Source organism: Ambystoma mexicanum, chromosome 1p, assembly GCF_040938575.1.
Source record: "Ambystoma mexicanum isolate Mex_15411 chromosome 1p, UKY_AmexF1_1, whole genome shotgun sequence".
In the NCBI taxonomy this organism is placed as follows: domain Eukaryota; kingdom Metazoa; phylum Chordata; class Amphibia; order Caudata; family Ambystomatidae; genus Ambystoma; species Ambystoma mexicanum.
The window spans coordinates 160,673,701-160,691,695 of NC_090921.1; the positions used below are offsets into that span (position 1 = coordinate 160,673,701).

The 17,995-nt window shown below is 46.9% G+C and overlaps 1 protein-coding gene across 2 annotated transcripts in view; it reads left to right on the forward strand.

Annotated features, from left to right (window-relative positions):
• Positions 1-17,995, forward strand: part of CTDNEP1 (CTD nuclear envelope phosphatase 1) — a 357,671-nt gene that overhangs the window by 218,525 nt on the left and 121,151 nt on the right. For both annotated transcript variants that reach the window (XM_069645820.1, XM_069645829.1), the window contains exons 5-6: positions 14,740-14,856; positions 14,966-15,077. In XM_069645820.1, the coding sequence (XP_069501921.1) occupies positions 14,740-14,856; positions 14,966-15,077 (229 nt within the window). The remainder of the gene's footprint in view (positions 1-14,739; positions 14,857-14,965; positions 15,078-17,995) is intronic.

Consider the following 17,995-nt stretch of genomic DNA (forward strand, 5'->3'; position numbering starts at 1 on the left):
AAAAGGTATGAACTTTTGCTCAGCTGAAATTCCCATGTTTGTGTTCAATATTTGAGAATATTTTGCACTGTTTCCTCTCTGATTTGGTACTTCAATATTAACCCAGGCACCAAGTGTCAGTATATGTGGTACATGGAATGCGGCTTGTATGTAAATATGCTTCGAAGGGATTGTGTCCACCGACGTATTCCTTATCTTTGATAATTCGTCTCCAGCTTGCTGGCCTCAGACATTTTTTCTCTGTAGAGGGCGCTGCGCGTCGACGTCCGATGTCCCTCGACAGCCACCCAATCGGCGCCGACGGCACCATGCCCATAAATAGCCACGCACGGCGTCCGTTGCTCAGATCCGTTTTTCCACACTTCGTGGGGCCTCGGAATATCGTTGCTCAGTTCAGGCAGAATAAAACCTCTTATAGTTACTCGAAATACCAACTCGTTCTCGATGGCTTCTTCATCGGAACAGACAACTCCGCGGTCCGGCTTCAAAAAATGTTGAGACTGCGGAAAGAAAATGTCTAACGGATCCACACAGGATCTGCTTGTGGTGCTTGGGAGTCGAGCACCATTGTTCGGAGTGTGAGGACTGCATGTCCATGACGGCAAAAGCCTTGGAGCGCGCAAGGGGAAGCTCGAGAGAGGTAAGTCAGTCAAAACCTCTTCCAAAGTTTCTTCGGTCGAGGCATTCGTCTCCTCGCCATCGTAAGCATTCCCATTCCAGGTCTCGAAGTAGCTCCCACCATTCGTCGAGATCTAGACACTCAAAGAAGAGACGTCGAAGATCCCCTTCCTCATATTCTGCTTCCCCAGAAAGGGCCTCCTGCCCCACAAAACGCAGCTCTCAGGCTGAGTGGGAGGAATTCAGGCAGAAAATGCTAAGTGTCTTCAAGAAAGCGGCCTCGACCCCCTCGAAGACAGCTGAAGGTGATAACCCGGGTGAAAAACCCAAAAAATCGAAACGCCGCGAGTCTCTGCACCCGGCGAAAGAGTCCACCCGAGAGCGCCATAGGCCATCGGGTAAGAAGGCCCCATCTTCGACGCTGTCGTCCAAGATCCCTTCGACGCCTGGATCAGCGCCATCGACGCCGTTGTCTAGGTGTTCTTCGACGCTTCGATCGAATCGACGCCATCATCGACGCCGATAAAAGAGAACCACGGCTACTTCACAGCCATCGGTTATACCAAGAGCCTCCGGCACGACGCTGAGACCGAGTAGAATCCCGATCCTCTCGTTCTTCGAGGCCTCTTCCAGTTTTCTCGACGCCTTCGAAGCCTGTCGCATCGACGACAACGTTTTCTCGCCCAATAATGACGGGTTTGGCTCCTTCTGCCTTAGAAATGGGTTTTACACCATTTCCGAGGTCAGAGTACCCCGGATTATCTTCAATCTATGAAGAAGGGGAGGATTCTGACCAGGGAACCTTCGGGTTGCAGAGGACCACAATACCTGTTGCAGAGTATTTTACCTCCGAGGAAAGAAGGTTGAAAGACCTACAGGAATCATTACATGAGGCAAGTGGGCTGGGCACTTCTCCAGAAGTGGAATTTGTCAAGCCAGACCCAGGGGAACATGCCGAAACACCCTATAGAACCCTGATGGCAAGGATTATTGAATTTATGGGTTGGTCTGCGCCTTCACCTGTTTTTCAACAGGATGACCTGACAGACATACTAGACAAAGGTCCACAGGAGGATCCTGTGGTCCCCTTCCATGCAGCCGCCTTGCAAAGGAAGATTTCATCAAATTGGGAAACTCCTGAGATTATCCCTGCAGTCAATAAAAGACACACCGTGTTTATTCCTGGACGACAAGGAGTACACGACAAATTTCAGTTACATCGCAACTAAATGCAGTCGGGACCTGATGGTCCTTACCATCAACACAGCACAACGAATTAGTAGCGCCATACAGAAAGATTTAGATTTGGAAGAAACCACTTTCTTAACTAATACTGCCATTACTAATGCCAAAAATCAAATTTCAGACCTGAACAAACTATTTGACGATTTCAAGTCCACCTAACTTACCAGAAAGACAAGGAAGCTCCAAAAGGACATTAAAGAATTTCAGTTAGAAGTAGTGTACCCATACGTTTCTGACAACTATATTTCAGATCTCAACCAGGGGACAACACCTGGTAACCCTAACACAAGACCACAAAGAAATCGACGTGGGGGCGTCCACTTTTCAGGTTCGAGTAGTCGGTCCTCCTCAGACGACCAATCCAGGCCACAACAGGGCCGACAACAGGGTCGACCAAAGGCAAATTTTGCGTATCCACCACAACAACCCCACCCCCCTCTCCCCCCGGCCTTCTTTCCTTTTTTAGGTGGAGGTTTTGGCAACCCCCAATGGGCACAACCACAATGGGGCTTCCCCGCCTGCCGAGGCAGAACAAATCAACGCCGACCGAGGTATTGACCCCCTCTAATACCTCTCTTACAACCCCGGTCTTCAATTTAGCCGGACTTGAACTTTCAAAATCTGAGCTATCAGCCTTATCGAAAGGACTCTCCTTCGTACCAACAGCCACTACTGATTGGTACGACACAGAAATGGAGGTGCGCACTTTCCTCCGCAAGGTGAGACTGCGCACCTTCTTCCAACAACACAACCTGGATGAGGAAACTGATAGAGATGACACCGGTCTGCACCAACCTTCGACCTTTACCCCAACTGATGGCCAGATTCCACACGATCTCCTCACATTCGAGAGATGCGTACTGGAGGACCTAGATCGTCTTAAAACTGCTACTTTAAGAACGAAACATAATCTTGGTACAGCAGAGAGACAGGCTTTGATATCACTACAGAGCAACAAAAAGATCGTCATTAAACCCTCTGACAAAGGAGGAGGCCTGGTGATAATGAGCAACACACAATATCAAGATATGGTGTTGCAACTTCTCAATGATGGAGACAGTTACAGGATCCTTCGCAAAGACCCTACAAAGGACCTCTGTCAGGAAATAAGCAATGCAGTCGCTTTTGCACAAGAACGAGACTGGATCTCTGACAAGGAGGCAGCTTTCCTGACCAAACCCTCAGGGAGAACACCATGCTTTTATGCCCTACCGAAGATACATAAGGATCCCCGTAATCCACCTGGCCGCCTGATTGTATCTGGTTGTGGCTCAATTCTGGAGCCCCTGTGCAAGTTTGTAGATCATTTCCTTCAACCCATCAGTACACAAACACATACGTATTTGAAAGACACTACGCATACCATCTCTGTATTTGAGGGTCTCCCATTTGACCCGCAGGGTCAATTTCTGGTCACAATGGACATTAAGTCTTTGTACACAAATATCCCCCAAACGGATGCAATCGAGTGTGCCTGTTAATGGATGTCTGCCGACCCCACTACCCACAAGACTCCGATCAATTTTGTCCTAGAATTAATGGAGATCGCTCTTGGCAGAAACTTTTTTACTTTTGATGGCACAATATATCTCCAGACTAAAGGCACGGCCATGGGTGCGGCATTCGCACCAAGCCTGGCGATATTGTATATGGCCAAATTTGAAAATGACCACATCTTCTCTAACCAGAATCAATGGCAGGCGCAAATTACCAAGTGGCATCGCTATATAGACGATGTGATATTTATTTGGACTGGCACTGCGCTTGACCTGATGGCTTTCTGGACATGGCTTAATACCCGCTATAGGGACATTCAATTTACCATTGAGAATAACAACTCAGAGATTAATTTTCTGGACCTTACGATCAGACACAAGGAGAGTACATTACTATGTGACCTTTTCCGGAAACCTACCTACAGGAACACCCTCCTTCACTACACCAGCAACCATCCAGCACACACAAGAGACAATTTACCTTATGGGCAATTCCTCCGTATCCGGAGGAACTGTACCTCGATTGTAGACTATAAACGCCACTCGGAAGACCTCGCTGCCCGTCTGCGAGCTAGAGGCTACCCCAAGAAACAACTGGCACAGGCCATGAAACGAGCCCGGTACACTAATCGGGACACTCTTATTCATCCAATACGAGAAGACCAGTCAATCGAGACCCGTATGACTTGCGCGGTCACGTTTGGTGCACACACGGCACAATTGAAACAAATCATTAAGAAACATTGGCATATAGCACGCCTGAACCTGCCGGATGAACAACTTCCGAGGTTCACTTTCAAACGTGCTAAAAATATTAAAGAGCACCTGGTGCATTCCCTCTACCAACCGGATACTAAATGCGGCAGTTCCCGCACACTTCGACCCCTACAAGGTCATCACCCTTGCGGCAGCTGTGTCGCGTGTAAATTTACAAAGAAAATAAAGTCCTTCTCCATTGGTACACGACAATGGACTCTAAAAGATTTGTCCAATTGCAAAAGTTCAAATGTGATCTATTGCATTGAGTGTCCATGCGGCCTCAGATACATCGGCCAAACAACCAGGGCTGTCAACATGCGGATCTCAGAACACCGCTCCAAAATTAGATGTAAGAACTTGACAGCCCCCTGGTGGAGCACTACCTGATGATGAACCACACCCCCAATGATATTTTGTGGTGGGTGGTGGAATAAATGACAGGCGGGGCGGACACACAACATAGCCTGCTCAAAAAAGAATCCAGATGGATCCACCGCTTGGACACAAACCACCATGGCCTGAATGAGATTTTTCAGCCATGTATCTAAACACAAAACTCCATGATTAGCCTGTTGTATGCTACCTGACCATGCCTCCTCCTAGGCATTTCAACACACAACCCCCACCTACACCCGGTGGTCCTACAGCAACATATGTGCACCTGTGACCCTTCTTGGTCCTCCCCAGCACTTATGGATATGCATGCGAGTATTTTTCTCACAACTCCTTCCCACAGCGCGGGGAATATGATCACGCTACCCTGTCCTTCCCGTGTCTTTCCCCTCCCCCTCCACCCCCCACTCCTACCCCCCCAGACCCCCCCACCTGATTCTCACCTGCACACACTTTGTGGGATGAGTCCCGACTGCTCCATTAGCAGCCCTGCAGTGGCACACACTACATGTCGCTGCCAGTTCCCATGGTTACAAGAAGTAACACAACTGGGAATGCGCGGGTTCACCCGTGCCTGCGAGGGATTGGCCAGAGCGACGGAGCCCATGGTTACAAGCAGTAACACTACTGGGAATGCGCGCGTCCACCCATGCCTGCAAGGGATTGGCCAGAGCGACGGAGCCTCAGGCCACGCGCACGCACGGTTGCCACAGACGCCGCATTTTCCCTATAACGGCAACTAGCACCCGCGCTTTCACTTTCACTGTACACCCGCGGCTGCTTTTTTTCCAGCCAGACGGGGAGTGTAACCGCACGCGACTGGACCTTTGTGAGCCGATACGCGAGGTAAGCTTTCTGTTAGCAATTACAGAATGCCTGTTCATCTACTTACACACACTGGGTGTGCAATTTGATCTTCCCCTAGATCATCACTACTTTCTCTCTGCACTCACGGCCACGAGGGTTTCCTTCATCAACACACTAGGGGCTCAAGAGGGAGGCCTCTACTCCCTCCCTCTCCCAGCTGTGCACAATGTCACCGACGGCACTAACCTTTATAGTTAGTCACCACCCAAGTGCATGCCAGCAGACATCACCCCGTACTCTGCTCTAAGGTCCCACATATGGATCACACATGCATCATATATGCCTTACCTCCAATGACCAGGTACGTGGCACCCTATCCTCACCTTGGGCTGCTCTTTCTTTTCCATTGCTTAGGGTTCCCCCGAGGACCACTCGCAGCGACCACGCCTGTCGCTGATGAAGAATCTCTGCGCCACCATCCCCTTCCCACCAACCACCAAGTGAACTTTCACTTGTCCACCTGAAGGTACCGCTGTTTTGCATTTTTTCTCTTCCCTGCATTGACATTTGTTCACATGCCAATGCAGCCAGTAGTGAGTTTCATCCAACACCCATAGTAAATATCTTCATTTTTGTCCCCTGTGCAGCACAACGCTTTATCCAACAACTACTGCCCTGGGTCAGCTCATTTTACAACAGGACCTACTCAAGTATCTTCCCTTGCCCAGCCCCATTTTTTGCCCTCAGGTGATTCGGATACCGAGGTTTTGGGACTACAGCACCGGCAGGTAAGCCGCCGCCTTGCTTTATGAGACCAAATTTTCTGTAATATATGCCAAATGATCATTGGCATCTTTGTAAAATTTCTCACTTAAGCTATCTATACCCACTGCAGGGTCGCCCCTACGGAGCCCTGATGAAGGCGGACGCTACATTAATGCACTTCCGCCGAAACGTGTCCACCCGGGAACTGCTACATTCATCTGTTCCCGTCTGAATCAGACCCTGTTTATTCAGTCTGTCACGTAGGCCACCAAGATATCTTATTCTCCATATGACCCTGGAAACACAATATGCTGGAAAGTAATATCCGATTAAGCAACTTTCCATTTACTAGGTTACCCATAAAGGAATTTCTAACCTTGGATTTTTTCACAAAGGACCTGTGTGTCCACGTCAATTGGTTTACAAGTATTGCAAGAAAATAGAAAAGAAACATCTGCTTAAGACTGACCTGTATATTGACAATACAGTACTCCTTGTTCACCTTGTTGTAAATACTGTAATTTTGTTTTTTGTTATGAATTATTATTGATGGTATTATATGTTGTCTTAACCTGTCATTTACGTATGTTGCACATTTTTCAACATTTGTTCTCAACTTTTATGTATTAAATACTTGTCTATACAACTAGCAAATAAAACTTTTGCTTTCTACTCTCTGGTTTGCTTTAGCTTAGCGAGAAGGCCATACACCTTTGACCTTAGGTTTGAATCTATCATTCAAAAGACCAACCTATATATCAATCTGTGGGCAGGACCACCCTCCTGCACCTGTGAAGTTCTATAGCCTTGAGCTTGTCCACTAGGAAAGGTACCCCCCCTCTTTTTCACAAAAAAAGATTGTCAGACAAGTATAGGGTGGCTGCAGCTGACCCTGAATACTTATCAAAACACCCGACTCCAGAGAGCCTGGTCGTTCAAGCAGCAACTTCATCAAGCAGCAGATCCGCTTACCCTACTGTCCCACAGGATAGAGATGACAAAAGGTACGATTCTATGGCAAAAAGTCTTTTCTGCTTTCTGAAGTCCATCAACGGCACCTGTACGCTCGCCAGGTTCAGTCACACACTGTGGGAGTGTGCTTCATCAGCGGCTGACTGCATACCGAAGGAGAGGAAAGGGAAGCCTTCCTTAACATCATTAAAGACGGCAAAGATGCCATGTGCGAATCACTTCAAACTGGCATCGATTCCGCTGACAGTATCAGCAGGGCCATGGCGGCAAGTACGACAATCCGCAGGCATGCGTGGTTGCGAAAGTCTGGCTTTGCTCCAGATGTACAGGCCAGACCTTTGAATATGCCCTTTGACGACTCTTCTTTATTCGGTAAAAAGGCTGATGACAGTCTGGAAAAGTTGCAAACATCTAAAGCAGCAGCAAAATCTTTAGGAGCTGCAATCTTCCAAACTCCTTTTCGCCCCTCAGGAACCTCTGGGAGAGGAAAGTCCTTTCACTATTATTCCGCATTCGGGAAAGGCAGAGGACAGCCGGCTCAAAGAGGCCAAAGGAGATCCACCCGAGGTGGACAGGTCAAAAGTACTAAATCCGCAGCAGGTGCCTCTTTACCCTCGGCATCTGCATCAGCCACCTCCAAACCACTCTGAGGTCTTTCTACACAACACCTGTAGGGGCCAGGTTAACTCGCCATCTGACGGAATGACAGGCTATTACGTCAGATGCTTGGGCATTGGAGACAGTTGCCCAGGGTTACTGCCTACCCTTTCTACACATCCCTCAGTCATCCACCGGGGCACAGCTCTCTAAAAGTTCCAGATCCGCTCCTCTTGCAGGAAATTATAGACCTGCTAGAGAAAGGTGCCATAGAACCGTTACCTGTAGCGGACAGGAACAAGGGGTGGTACTCCCCCCTACTTTCTCATACCAAAGAAGGATGGAGGACTGAGACCCATCCTGGACTTACGAGAAATGAACAAGTTCCTCAGGAAGGACAAGTTCAAGATGGTAACTCTCTCTCAGATCCTTCAGGCCCTCCAGCTCCAGGACTGGCTGGTATCTCTGGACCTTCAGGATGCTTATTTCCATGTGCCAATCCATCTCAAACACAGGAAATACCTGAGGTTCGCAATTGGCGGCTCTCTATCAATTTCGAGTTCTGCCATTTGGGCCGACCTCCGCCCCGAGGGTTTTCACCAAGCTCATGTCGGTAGTGGCTGCGAGTCTAAGGAGGGAAGGGATCCACATCTACCCCTACCTGGACGATTGGCTGATCAGAGCTGTATCTTCGCAACAAGCTCAGATCGAGCTAGATTATGTCTGCCACTTCCTTCACAAACTGGGCTTCTCCCTCCAATTTAAAGAAGTCACAGATGATACCATCACAGACTCCAGTTCATTGGAGCGGTCCTGGACACTTCCCTGGGAAAAGCCTCGCCACCAGAGGTGAGGGCTCATAATATTCTGCAGATGGTGAACAAGTTTCAAAATGCCCAACGTCTCCCAGCCTTCGACTTTTTGAGGTTGCTAGGCCTCATGGCATCCTGCATCTTCCTTGTGCCAGAGGCTCGCCTGAGAATGAGATCTCTTCAGTGGGCACTGAGATCTCAGTGGTCGCAATTCTCAGGGAGAATGACAGATCTCCAGATTCCGGACAAGGTAGCCCACGACCTTCAATGGTGGGCCTATCCAGAGAACATCTTGAAAGGAGAACTGTTTTGGCAACCATGGCCGGAGATAACAGTAGTCAAGCCGCCTCACTCACGGGGTGGGGAGCCCATGCCAATGACTTGACCATCAGCGGTCGTTGGTCTCCATCGGAGTCCAGACTACACATCAACCTATTAGAGCTGAGAGCGATCAGACTAGCGCTGAAAGCTTTCCTGCTATCAGTACAGGGGAGAAATGTCCTGATAATGACGGACAACACGGTGGCCATGCACTACCTCAACAAAAGAGGAGGCGTAGGGTCACTGACACTGTGCAGAGAGGCAATGCAGCTCTGGTTTTAGGGAATTCAGGAAGGAATCTCTATCGGCAGTCCACCTAGCCGGAGAGAAGGACTTGACAGCGGACGCTCTGAGCAGGCAGAGCAGTCTCCCACGAGTGGGAGCTAGCTCAGGAAGTCCTTCAAGAGATCTTCGCCCTTTGGGGAACCCCTCAGGTGGATCTGTTCGCCACCAGCACCAACAGGAAGTGTGATCTGTTCTGTTCAAGGGAATTTCCCCCGAGAGGAGCTCTAGGGGACGCGTTCGTCGTGGACTGGGAGTTTCCACTTCTGTACGCGTTTCCTCCAGTCACTGTCATTCCTCAAATGATCACGAGGTTGAGAAGATTACGGAAAACCATGATCCTAATTGCCCCGGACTGTGCCAGGAGAACGTGGTACCCGGACCTTCTAGATATGTCCATCTGTCCTCCAATCCGTCTTCCACTCAAAGAGAATCTTCTCTCACAGAAGGGAGATCAGGTTCTCCATCCAGACATGAGAACCCTCAACCTTCACGCTTGGCTTCTGAAAGGGTGAGGTACAAGGATTGGGACCTCCCTGATGACGTCATAGAGGTGCTGCTTTCGGCCAGAAGGCCAGCAATAAAGTCTTTATACTGCTGCCGTTGGAACACATTTTGCAGCTGGTGTAGAGAAGAGAATATCAACCCTTTTTCATGTGGTACACCAACGGTGCTATCGTTTCTACTCTATTTGGCAAACTCTGGCCTTCAAGTTGGCACTGTAAAAGACTATCTCGCAGCGCTTTCAATCTTCAAGCGCACTGCGGAGGAACCATCGTATTTCAAACTACCTCTAGTAATACAATTTCTCAAGGGATTAACTAATGTTTATCCTCCAAGACCGTTCCAAGTTCCCTTATGGGACTTAAATTTAGTCTTAAATTTCCTAATGGGTACTCCATTCGAACCACTCCACTCTTGTTCGCTGAGATTTCTCACTCTTAAAACTGTCCTATTGGTGGCACTAACATCTGCTAGGAGGGTGAGCGAATTACAAGCTTTCTTGTAAACCCCCTCCCCCATACAATTTTCCATAAGGACAAAGTTGTCCTACAGGTGAAGCCTAATTTCCTCCCAAAGGTGGTTTCTGAATTTCACATCACTCAGAAAATTACCTTACCTTCGTTTTACCCTCCTCCCCATCCGGGGAAAGAGGAAGAAAGACTACACAGGCTGGACCCAAGGCGAGCTATGAGCTTTTACATCGGCAGACTGGCTAGGATTAGGCAAGCAGACCAACTGTTTGTAAGATACTCGGGTCACAAGTTGGGACTACCCATAACAAAACAGACCATTTCCAGGTGGATTATTTTGGCCATTCTGGAATGTTACAAACTGGCAGGGAAAGACCCACCCCAAAATCTTAGGGCTCATTCAACCAGGGGTATCGCAGCCTCTTCAGCCCTCCAAGAGGGGTACCGGTCCGAGACATATGTGCGGCTGCCATATGGTCGTCCGCACATACATTCACAAAATTTTACAACCTGGATTCCTCCACTAGTCAAGAGACCAGATTTGGCAAAGCCGTATTACATTCGGTTCATTCCTAAAAGGGATACATGACATTACTCCCACCTCCAATTACATGCCACCGCTATGGGAGTTTATCAAAGATGAGGAATACGTCGGAGGACACAATCCCTTCGAAGAACAAGTTACTTCTTACCTTGTAACGTTCTTTCGATGGGATGTTCCGACATATTCCTTATCGCCCCTCCCATCCATCCCCGCAGTAATACTTCCCTTGTGGTTACAGCTTACGCTCCTTCAAGGTCAATAACCAATTCAGGCATGACTTATCTTATGCTACAAAACGGAACTGAGCAACGGACGCCGCGCGTTGATATTTATGGGCATGGTGACGTCGGCGCCGACACGGTGGCTGTCGAGGAAAATCGACTCGGCGGACGTCGACGCGCAGCGCCCTCTAGAGAAAACATTTCCGAGGCCAGCAAGCTGGAGACGAATGATCAAAGATAAGGAATACGTCGGAGGAACATCCCATCGAAAGAAAGTTACAAGTTAAGAAGTAACTTGTTCTTCTCTTGTGGCAGTTGATTCCATGTATATTTGATTACTGGCGTGCCATCATATGATGTCCGTATGAGTGAAATTGAATCATGTATACTCCCTGCAGTGATTGAGTTGTGTGGTGTATCCGTTTCAGATTTGCTCTGCTTATGAATGTTGCGTTTGGAGCACTGAGCTTTGTAATGGGCATTTGCATGGTTTCCCCAGTTATGTAAGGGTAAGCAGGTGTGTGATCTTGTGTTCTTAATGTCTGTAGGGGTTGGGAAGATTACTGTATTGTGCGAGTTAAGACAGCTAGCACAATACCTCCTGAACTTGTTTCCGAGCTAAACAAGTTGATTCCAAGAATATTTGTAATTTTGTCTGACCTACATATGATTGCAGATAAATTCATATCCTAGTTTTAGAAATCTTTACAAGCGGTATGAAGTTACTCATTCAACTTGCTCAAAATGTGTGAATGGCATTGAGGTAGATTTAAGCCTTAAAGATTGTGTGATATAAAAGGTAGTATGTCCTGTTCCTTTTTTCGCCATATAATTAAAGACCTCCCTTCTATGAGGTACAGCACCGGAGCTTTTGCGCAATGAAGGATTTCAGTATTATGGAGGTGAGCCACCTGCATGCACCTCCTCAAATTCGTCACTCTTCCTCCACTTTTATCAAACAATCCTTTTTTCACCCAGGTGGGTCAAGCGCTTAAGCGCTGCTCTCTAGGTGAAGTTTATTTTGTTCTCGAAGGAATTGTGGGGTTTTCCCTCACAACTGTGCTGCTTGGGTTGACTTTAAGGCTATTTGATCAGGCGAACACTGTTCTGGTCTCAAATCCACACTGAACCTTTAGTGCTGGGTATCAATCGTTCTTGGCGAACAAATTGCATGTCTTCACCCACCGCCCTTCATAAGCTAAAAGCTGAGTGGGCGGGGCAGGCAGCAGACTGAGACCCCTGAATTTGCCAATATTTTATTTATTTTCTTCTGAAATCTGTTGCTGTGCATACATTCTGGCCCCGTCCCCAGTGGAACAGATGTTCCTAGGAGTTTGGTCGCAAGTTGACCATGTACTTTATATATAGAAGTCGCATCATTGATTTATCAACCAGGGGAACATTTCAATTTGCAAACTACTAGATATCCATGGAAAGTCACCTGCCACCTCGGTTGTACATGCAGCACACCATTTGTTAATCACCAAGAGTCCATTATCAGCAGCTAGTGGACATTTTGAGCCCCCTTATACTATTTTAGGCTAAGTAAACATTCTGTGCTCATGGGACAACATTAGCAGCAGGCAAATTGGTGTCTATAGGCACAATGTGACAAGTTATTCTTGGCAGATCTTATGTCTTCCTTAATTATTTTGTGTTTTTTAGAGTATAGTGCTTCATATAGCCAGGTGCACATACCGGGAGAGTTTGTTCTGTTGCTTTGGAAAGACTGTGCATACAACGTATCCGCCCTCTTGGTTGTTCACATGGGTTAGTCTTAATTCCTCCCCGTGACTTTACTTTTCCTACTGTACAATTCATTCCCACCACATTAGCGACTGATGCTCACCTTAGACAACTACTTTTTCAATGCCTTAATGTTTGCCTTGGCTCCCCCTTGTTATGATTTCTTTGCTGGAAATGATTAGCACAAGTCTGTCCTGCTCAGTGATTCTTTACCCTGTACCGCTGGCTAGAAAAAAGTTGCACAATGGGCCAAATGTGTTCACAACTACAAATAACCAGGAGAAGCTTTTAAATGTATACCTCTTTGTGCAAAGAGTGGTGTCTCCACTAAAAATCTGCTTTCCAGTCTATGACCGCAATTATTTTTCAAATCGGCCTTCGTAGCGGTCAAAGCCACCCCCATACTTATGGGTATTAGAGTTACTATTTGAGATAATGTGGTCCCTTGGCCCTCTTCCTGCTCCCACCTGCATGGCTAAAAACCTCCGGGTCATCTTTGACTCTACACTCTCCTTCTCTCCTCACATCTCCGACGTCTCTAAGAAGTCACACTACCAGCTGCACCTCCTCAGAGGTATTCTTCCTCTCCTCTCCCCAGAAGCTCACCGTCTCCAGAGCTCTGGTTCTCTCTAAGCTGGACTATTGCAACAGCCTCTATCTAAATCTGCCTGCCTCTACTCTCCGCCCTCTGCAACTTATCCAAAACAGACTGCAAGACTTGTCCTTGGCCTCAAGCCCAGGGATTGTATCTCTCCAGGACTGAAATCTCTGCACTGGCTCCCAGTGGCTGCAAGGATTAAGTTCAAAACCCTCTGCATCGTCCACAAGGGCTTGTGGGGCCTGGGTCCTCAATACCTTCAACTCTCTCTTCCTAAATACCTTCCTTCTCAGGCTCTTCGCAAATCTGCCTCCAACTCCCTCGGGGTCAGCCGCTTCTCCAAGCAACGAGTTGGTGGTCGATCTCTCTCCTCGGCAGGGGCCTCCCTCTGGAACAGCCTTCCCGCCTCCCTGAAACTTGAGGAGAACCATCTCCGGTTCCGAAAGAACCTCAAAACCTTCCTCTTTGCCTCTGCTTTCTCTGCCTCTCTCCCCTGCTGATATTCCATGCCGATTCGGCACTGGTTACCTGGCCACCCTTTCTGATCTTGGGGCCAGGTCCCGCCGTTTGCTCACCTGCCCTGCCTCCCTGGCAACCCCCTGCCCTTGGGGACTGGTCCTGTATCCCATCAGTCCCTTACCAGCACTTATGTCTGCTCTTACCTTGCACTTACCACCTTCAGGCTATTATTTATTGTATTATTATTCTTTCCCATGTACTGCACTTTCCCCTTTCCCTTCCCCTGGCACTTCTTCCCTTTCCCCCTACCCTTGCACGATCTGAATGACACCTGGCCTAGTAGGATCGTTGTCTGTCTTCCACTGTCTTCCCCTCCCTTGCCTCGTCGCGCCTTGAAACACTTCTGTATGGGCGCTTTATAAATGCCATATATCATATCAAATAACCTATTCTGGTATATTAAAATAAGGCTCTAATATGAATCATGCCAAGAACATGGCCCTTCGCTTACCTTAATCTCGCAAGAAGTCTTCCCTGCCACATTTTCTTTCCTTGACCCCACTCGTACCTGCCCTGCATGCCACGCTCATCCTTTATTATCAACAAAACTCAGTCTGAGAAATTGTGACTCCCTTGTGTGGAACTTTTGTGTAGTGTCTGAAATATTTGATCACTGGTCCCATGCTTAATCTTTCAGTGATCTAGAATTTGATGAAAATGGTTTGTTGTACTCTGGAAAACTATCATGAGTCAATGATCTGGGTATTTTAGACGAAATTACTAACATTCCCCAAATCAACTTGGAAAACAGAAATAGATTTACATAATTCTAAAGCTTGCTTTGTCATCCTTAAAGCTTGTAGTGTTCGTTCAAACTACGTCATTACATGACCTCATGATTGGCAACCAGACTGTCCTAACTAAAGCCCCACCATTAATTTTACCTTGTATTTGTGTTGCAATGCTGTTACTCTGAAAGTTCAAGGCATGAGCTATGGTTGAGTTTCCCATAGTAGGTGGAGAAGCAGCACTAAGTTTCTTGGTTTTTTTTTTTCTCCAGTTATCGGGGCAGGAAGTTGTTCTTTCTCTCCATGGGTCTTGTTCCATTTTCTTTTACTTTACTTTTTAAGGTCAGCCAGTGGTACGAGCTTGTTGTCTTCACAGCCAGCATGGAAATCTATGGTTCAGCAGTGGCAGACAAATTGGACAACAGTAGGGGTGTTCTAAAAAGAAGATATTACAGACAGGTGAGTGCTGGGGTTTGATCTGTACACTGGGCAATGTCTGTATCTACACTGGTAATATTGCTACATAATACTGAAAAGAAATGTCTTGGCTTACTTTGTCCCTCTCTAGCATTGCACGTTGGAGCTGGGCAGCTATATTAAAGACCTGGCAGTAGTACACGGCGACCTCTCCAGCATTGTCATTTTAGACAATTCCCCGGGCGCCTACAGAAGCCATCCAGGTAGGAAAAGCAGTGCAGTTTATGCTTTGGAAACTGTCAAAGTCCAGGAGTTCATGGGTGAAGTTATTATGGAAATTGCAGGGTTTTACCTGATTTTATGAACCAGTGCAAAAAGCAGCTCATGGGTAGACCGCTCAGTGGGCTTGAGTTACCACTGAAGAATAGGGTGCAAATCGATAGAATTCAGCAAATCGAACATCCATATGAGATTCAATGTCACATTTTGTCATTTACCTATGGCCCATAATGCTTGAAATGCTTTCTAAGAGTGCCTGATGCTTCTTTATACATGTTTCAAATTACACATAATTAATGTTGGCTGGGTATGTTTGACACCCGCTGGTCTATAGAGTTAAAAGTATCTCCTGGTAGTAGTGAATAAAGGTAACTAACTTTGGTTGTCTAGACTACAAACAGAAGCTGTGTGCCCCCTGGTATTTCAACCCTGATGGATATTGCAGGAATGCCTTGTATGGACTGTATTGTCAGTGGCAAGTGTTTCTCCAAAACAACCCATTTCATGCTGATAACAGTGGTTGAAGTGTACGAAAAGTAGTAGTGGAATTATGTTCCCTGCTGGTCTGCCCCGCTCCCCACAAACCCAATTGCTGCACCACCTCCCTTGCACAATCCAAACCCCCAAACACACACCTATTCATGGGAATGTTCAGTGCAGTGCACTGAAGTGCAAGCTTCAACTTTGTCCTGCACTTTTATTTAAAAACTAAACCATTCCAGAACGGTTTCTTTTTAAAAGAAAAGTATAGGAACAGTGACATTTTAAAATAAAGTATAGGCGCATCGCTCCCGCCCACTTAAAGCTCTGGCTGATACCTGAGGGAGGAGTCGTCTTGACAAATGGCCAGGATGAAGGCCGTGGCTATGTTAACAAGGGGCAGGAATGGATGTGGAGAGGATCACAATAAGGGGCAGGTGTTAAGTTTGTAGAGTATGGGTGAGGTGCTACATTAGCAAGTGGCTACAATAGATAAGGTAGGACCAGACTGACTAGGAATTAGCAGGGAGTGCAAAAGGACAAACGGGATAGGAAGGAGCCGTGTGAGAGACCAAGGGAGAAGGCACGATGAATAGATAACCTGATGGATAATGGAGGCTTACAGGAGTGGCCTGAAATTAGAATGTCAAATACCACATTTTGAGGGGGGTGGGGGGGGAGTGGCAGAATAGCAACAGTCTAGATGAAGGGAGCTTAGTCAGACCGACATGCAATGAGAGGGGGAGGAGAAGCTAGTTTGGAAAGAGGTAGTCAGGGAATTTCCGTTAATAGAAAAATATAGGGTTGTCAAGGAACTTTAACTGCAACCTGTTTCCTGCTGGTGAGCAGAGCAAGTTGCTTTTATTTTAATGCCGGTTTCCTTGTAGACACGGCTCACTCAAGCCCGACTATGCCAGGGCTCTTGTTCCTCCCCTTGTGGATAGCACATTTCTGTTATTATTTTTTCAGCTCTGATCCAGTGATGATGCTTCACTGGGACTGACCACTGGGACGGACCATTGCTCAACAGCATTGGCGCTGCATTTGTTTTCAGCAGGTGCAGTGTAGTGACACCGAAGGCTAGACTCTTGGTGCTGTCTTTGTTCAGACCTTATTCAATCAAATGGGTATGATTCTGCTCCTAGTTAGTATAATACCTGCCAATCTGTAAAATCCGTTTAGCCCCTAAAAGCCATTTCTTCCTCTATATTATCACTGTCCACATTTTAAATTTCATGAAGGTACCTTCATAGCCTCAATCTAAGTGACCATCAGATGACAATGTCCTTTGGTACGTTAGTCAAAGCAGGACATTTTGGCACCAGCTGTTTGTCCACTGCGTGTTTGGCTCAGGTCCCCCTTCGGCCGCAGCCAGCAGGACATACATAGGGGGTACGGAACACCAGCCCTGTTTCTTAAATATACTGTCATGCAAAACACTGATAATTGCAGTGTTTTGGATGACTGTATATTCAAGGAATGCACAGCCCTCACAGTAAGTAAGGCTGGCAGCACAGCTTAACCTTTTGGAATGGGCGTGCATGCCTTCAATATAATGACATCCAAAACATCTTTTGGATGTCTATGTTCAAGAGGCAGTGATGGTGCTGGGTCTGTTTTAGGTGTGCCCTGTGGCTTCACTTAACTGGGCACGGCAAAGGGGGACCGCGCCAAAATATAGCATACCGGTACGTTGGTCCCTGCAGAATTGGGTTTACATCCAATCTCTACATTCCTAGCTCAACCTGAATTGAAGGCACGTGTTTCTTTGTCTATGTTCAGACCGAGCTAACGACTGGAAACCATGTAAAATCAAAGTAATGGTTAAGGCTAATGGTCACCAGCTGATCTACATAAGTCTTGTGTCTGCAATTTGATTATAGGACATAGTGGTTTTATTTTTAGTATTCAGTTAATATAGTGATCATTGCTTCATGGAGACCGGATATGAAATTGGAAGCTAGGTTGATTTGCAGAGTTGTTTATTTTCTACTTTGAGAGCATGTATCTAGCGTAACCAAAATGAAGACCAGAAAGTACGAGTACCAGCAGTGCTTTTAAAAACAAAAGATGTATTCACCTATATATAACCTTGACAACAAAACAGACCATTAAACCCACACCTCCAAAAACAGAATAGATCTAAAAACCTGCCCCAGATATCCTCAAACAATTTCTTTTTCTTCTGAAGATTATAGATCACTGATTTTATCTCCACGTTTAAACCGCTCATCAAACCAAGTATTTTCTTATGGGGAAATCCTTAACTTCCAAATTCTAGGAATCCATTTCTTAGCCATCTACAAGCCTCTAAACCGCCATTTCTTCTGTGCAACGCGCACGCCCTCCACGTTAGTCCCCCAAGATCATTCACAAAATCATAATCCAAGCACTCTGTTCAAAACTGTGCACAAATTCTCCC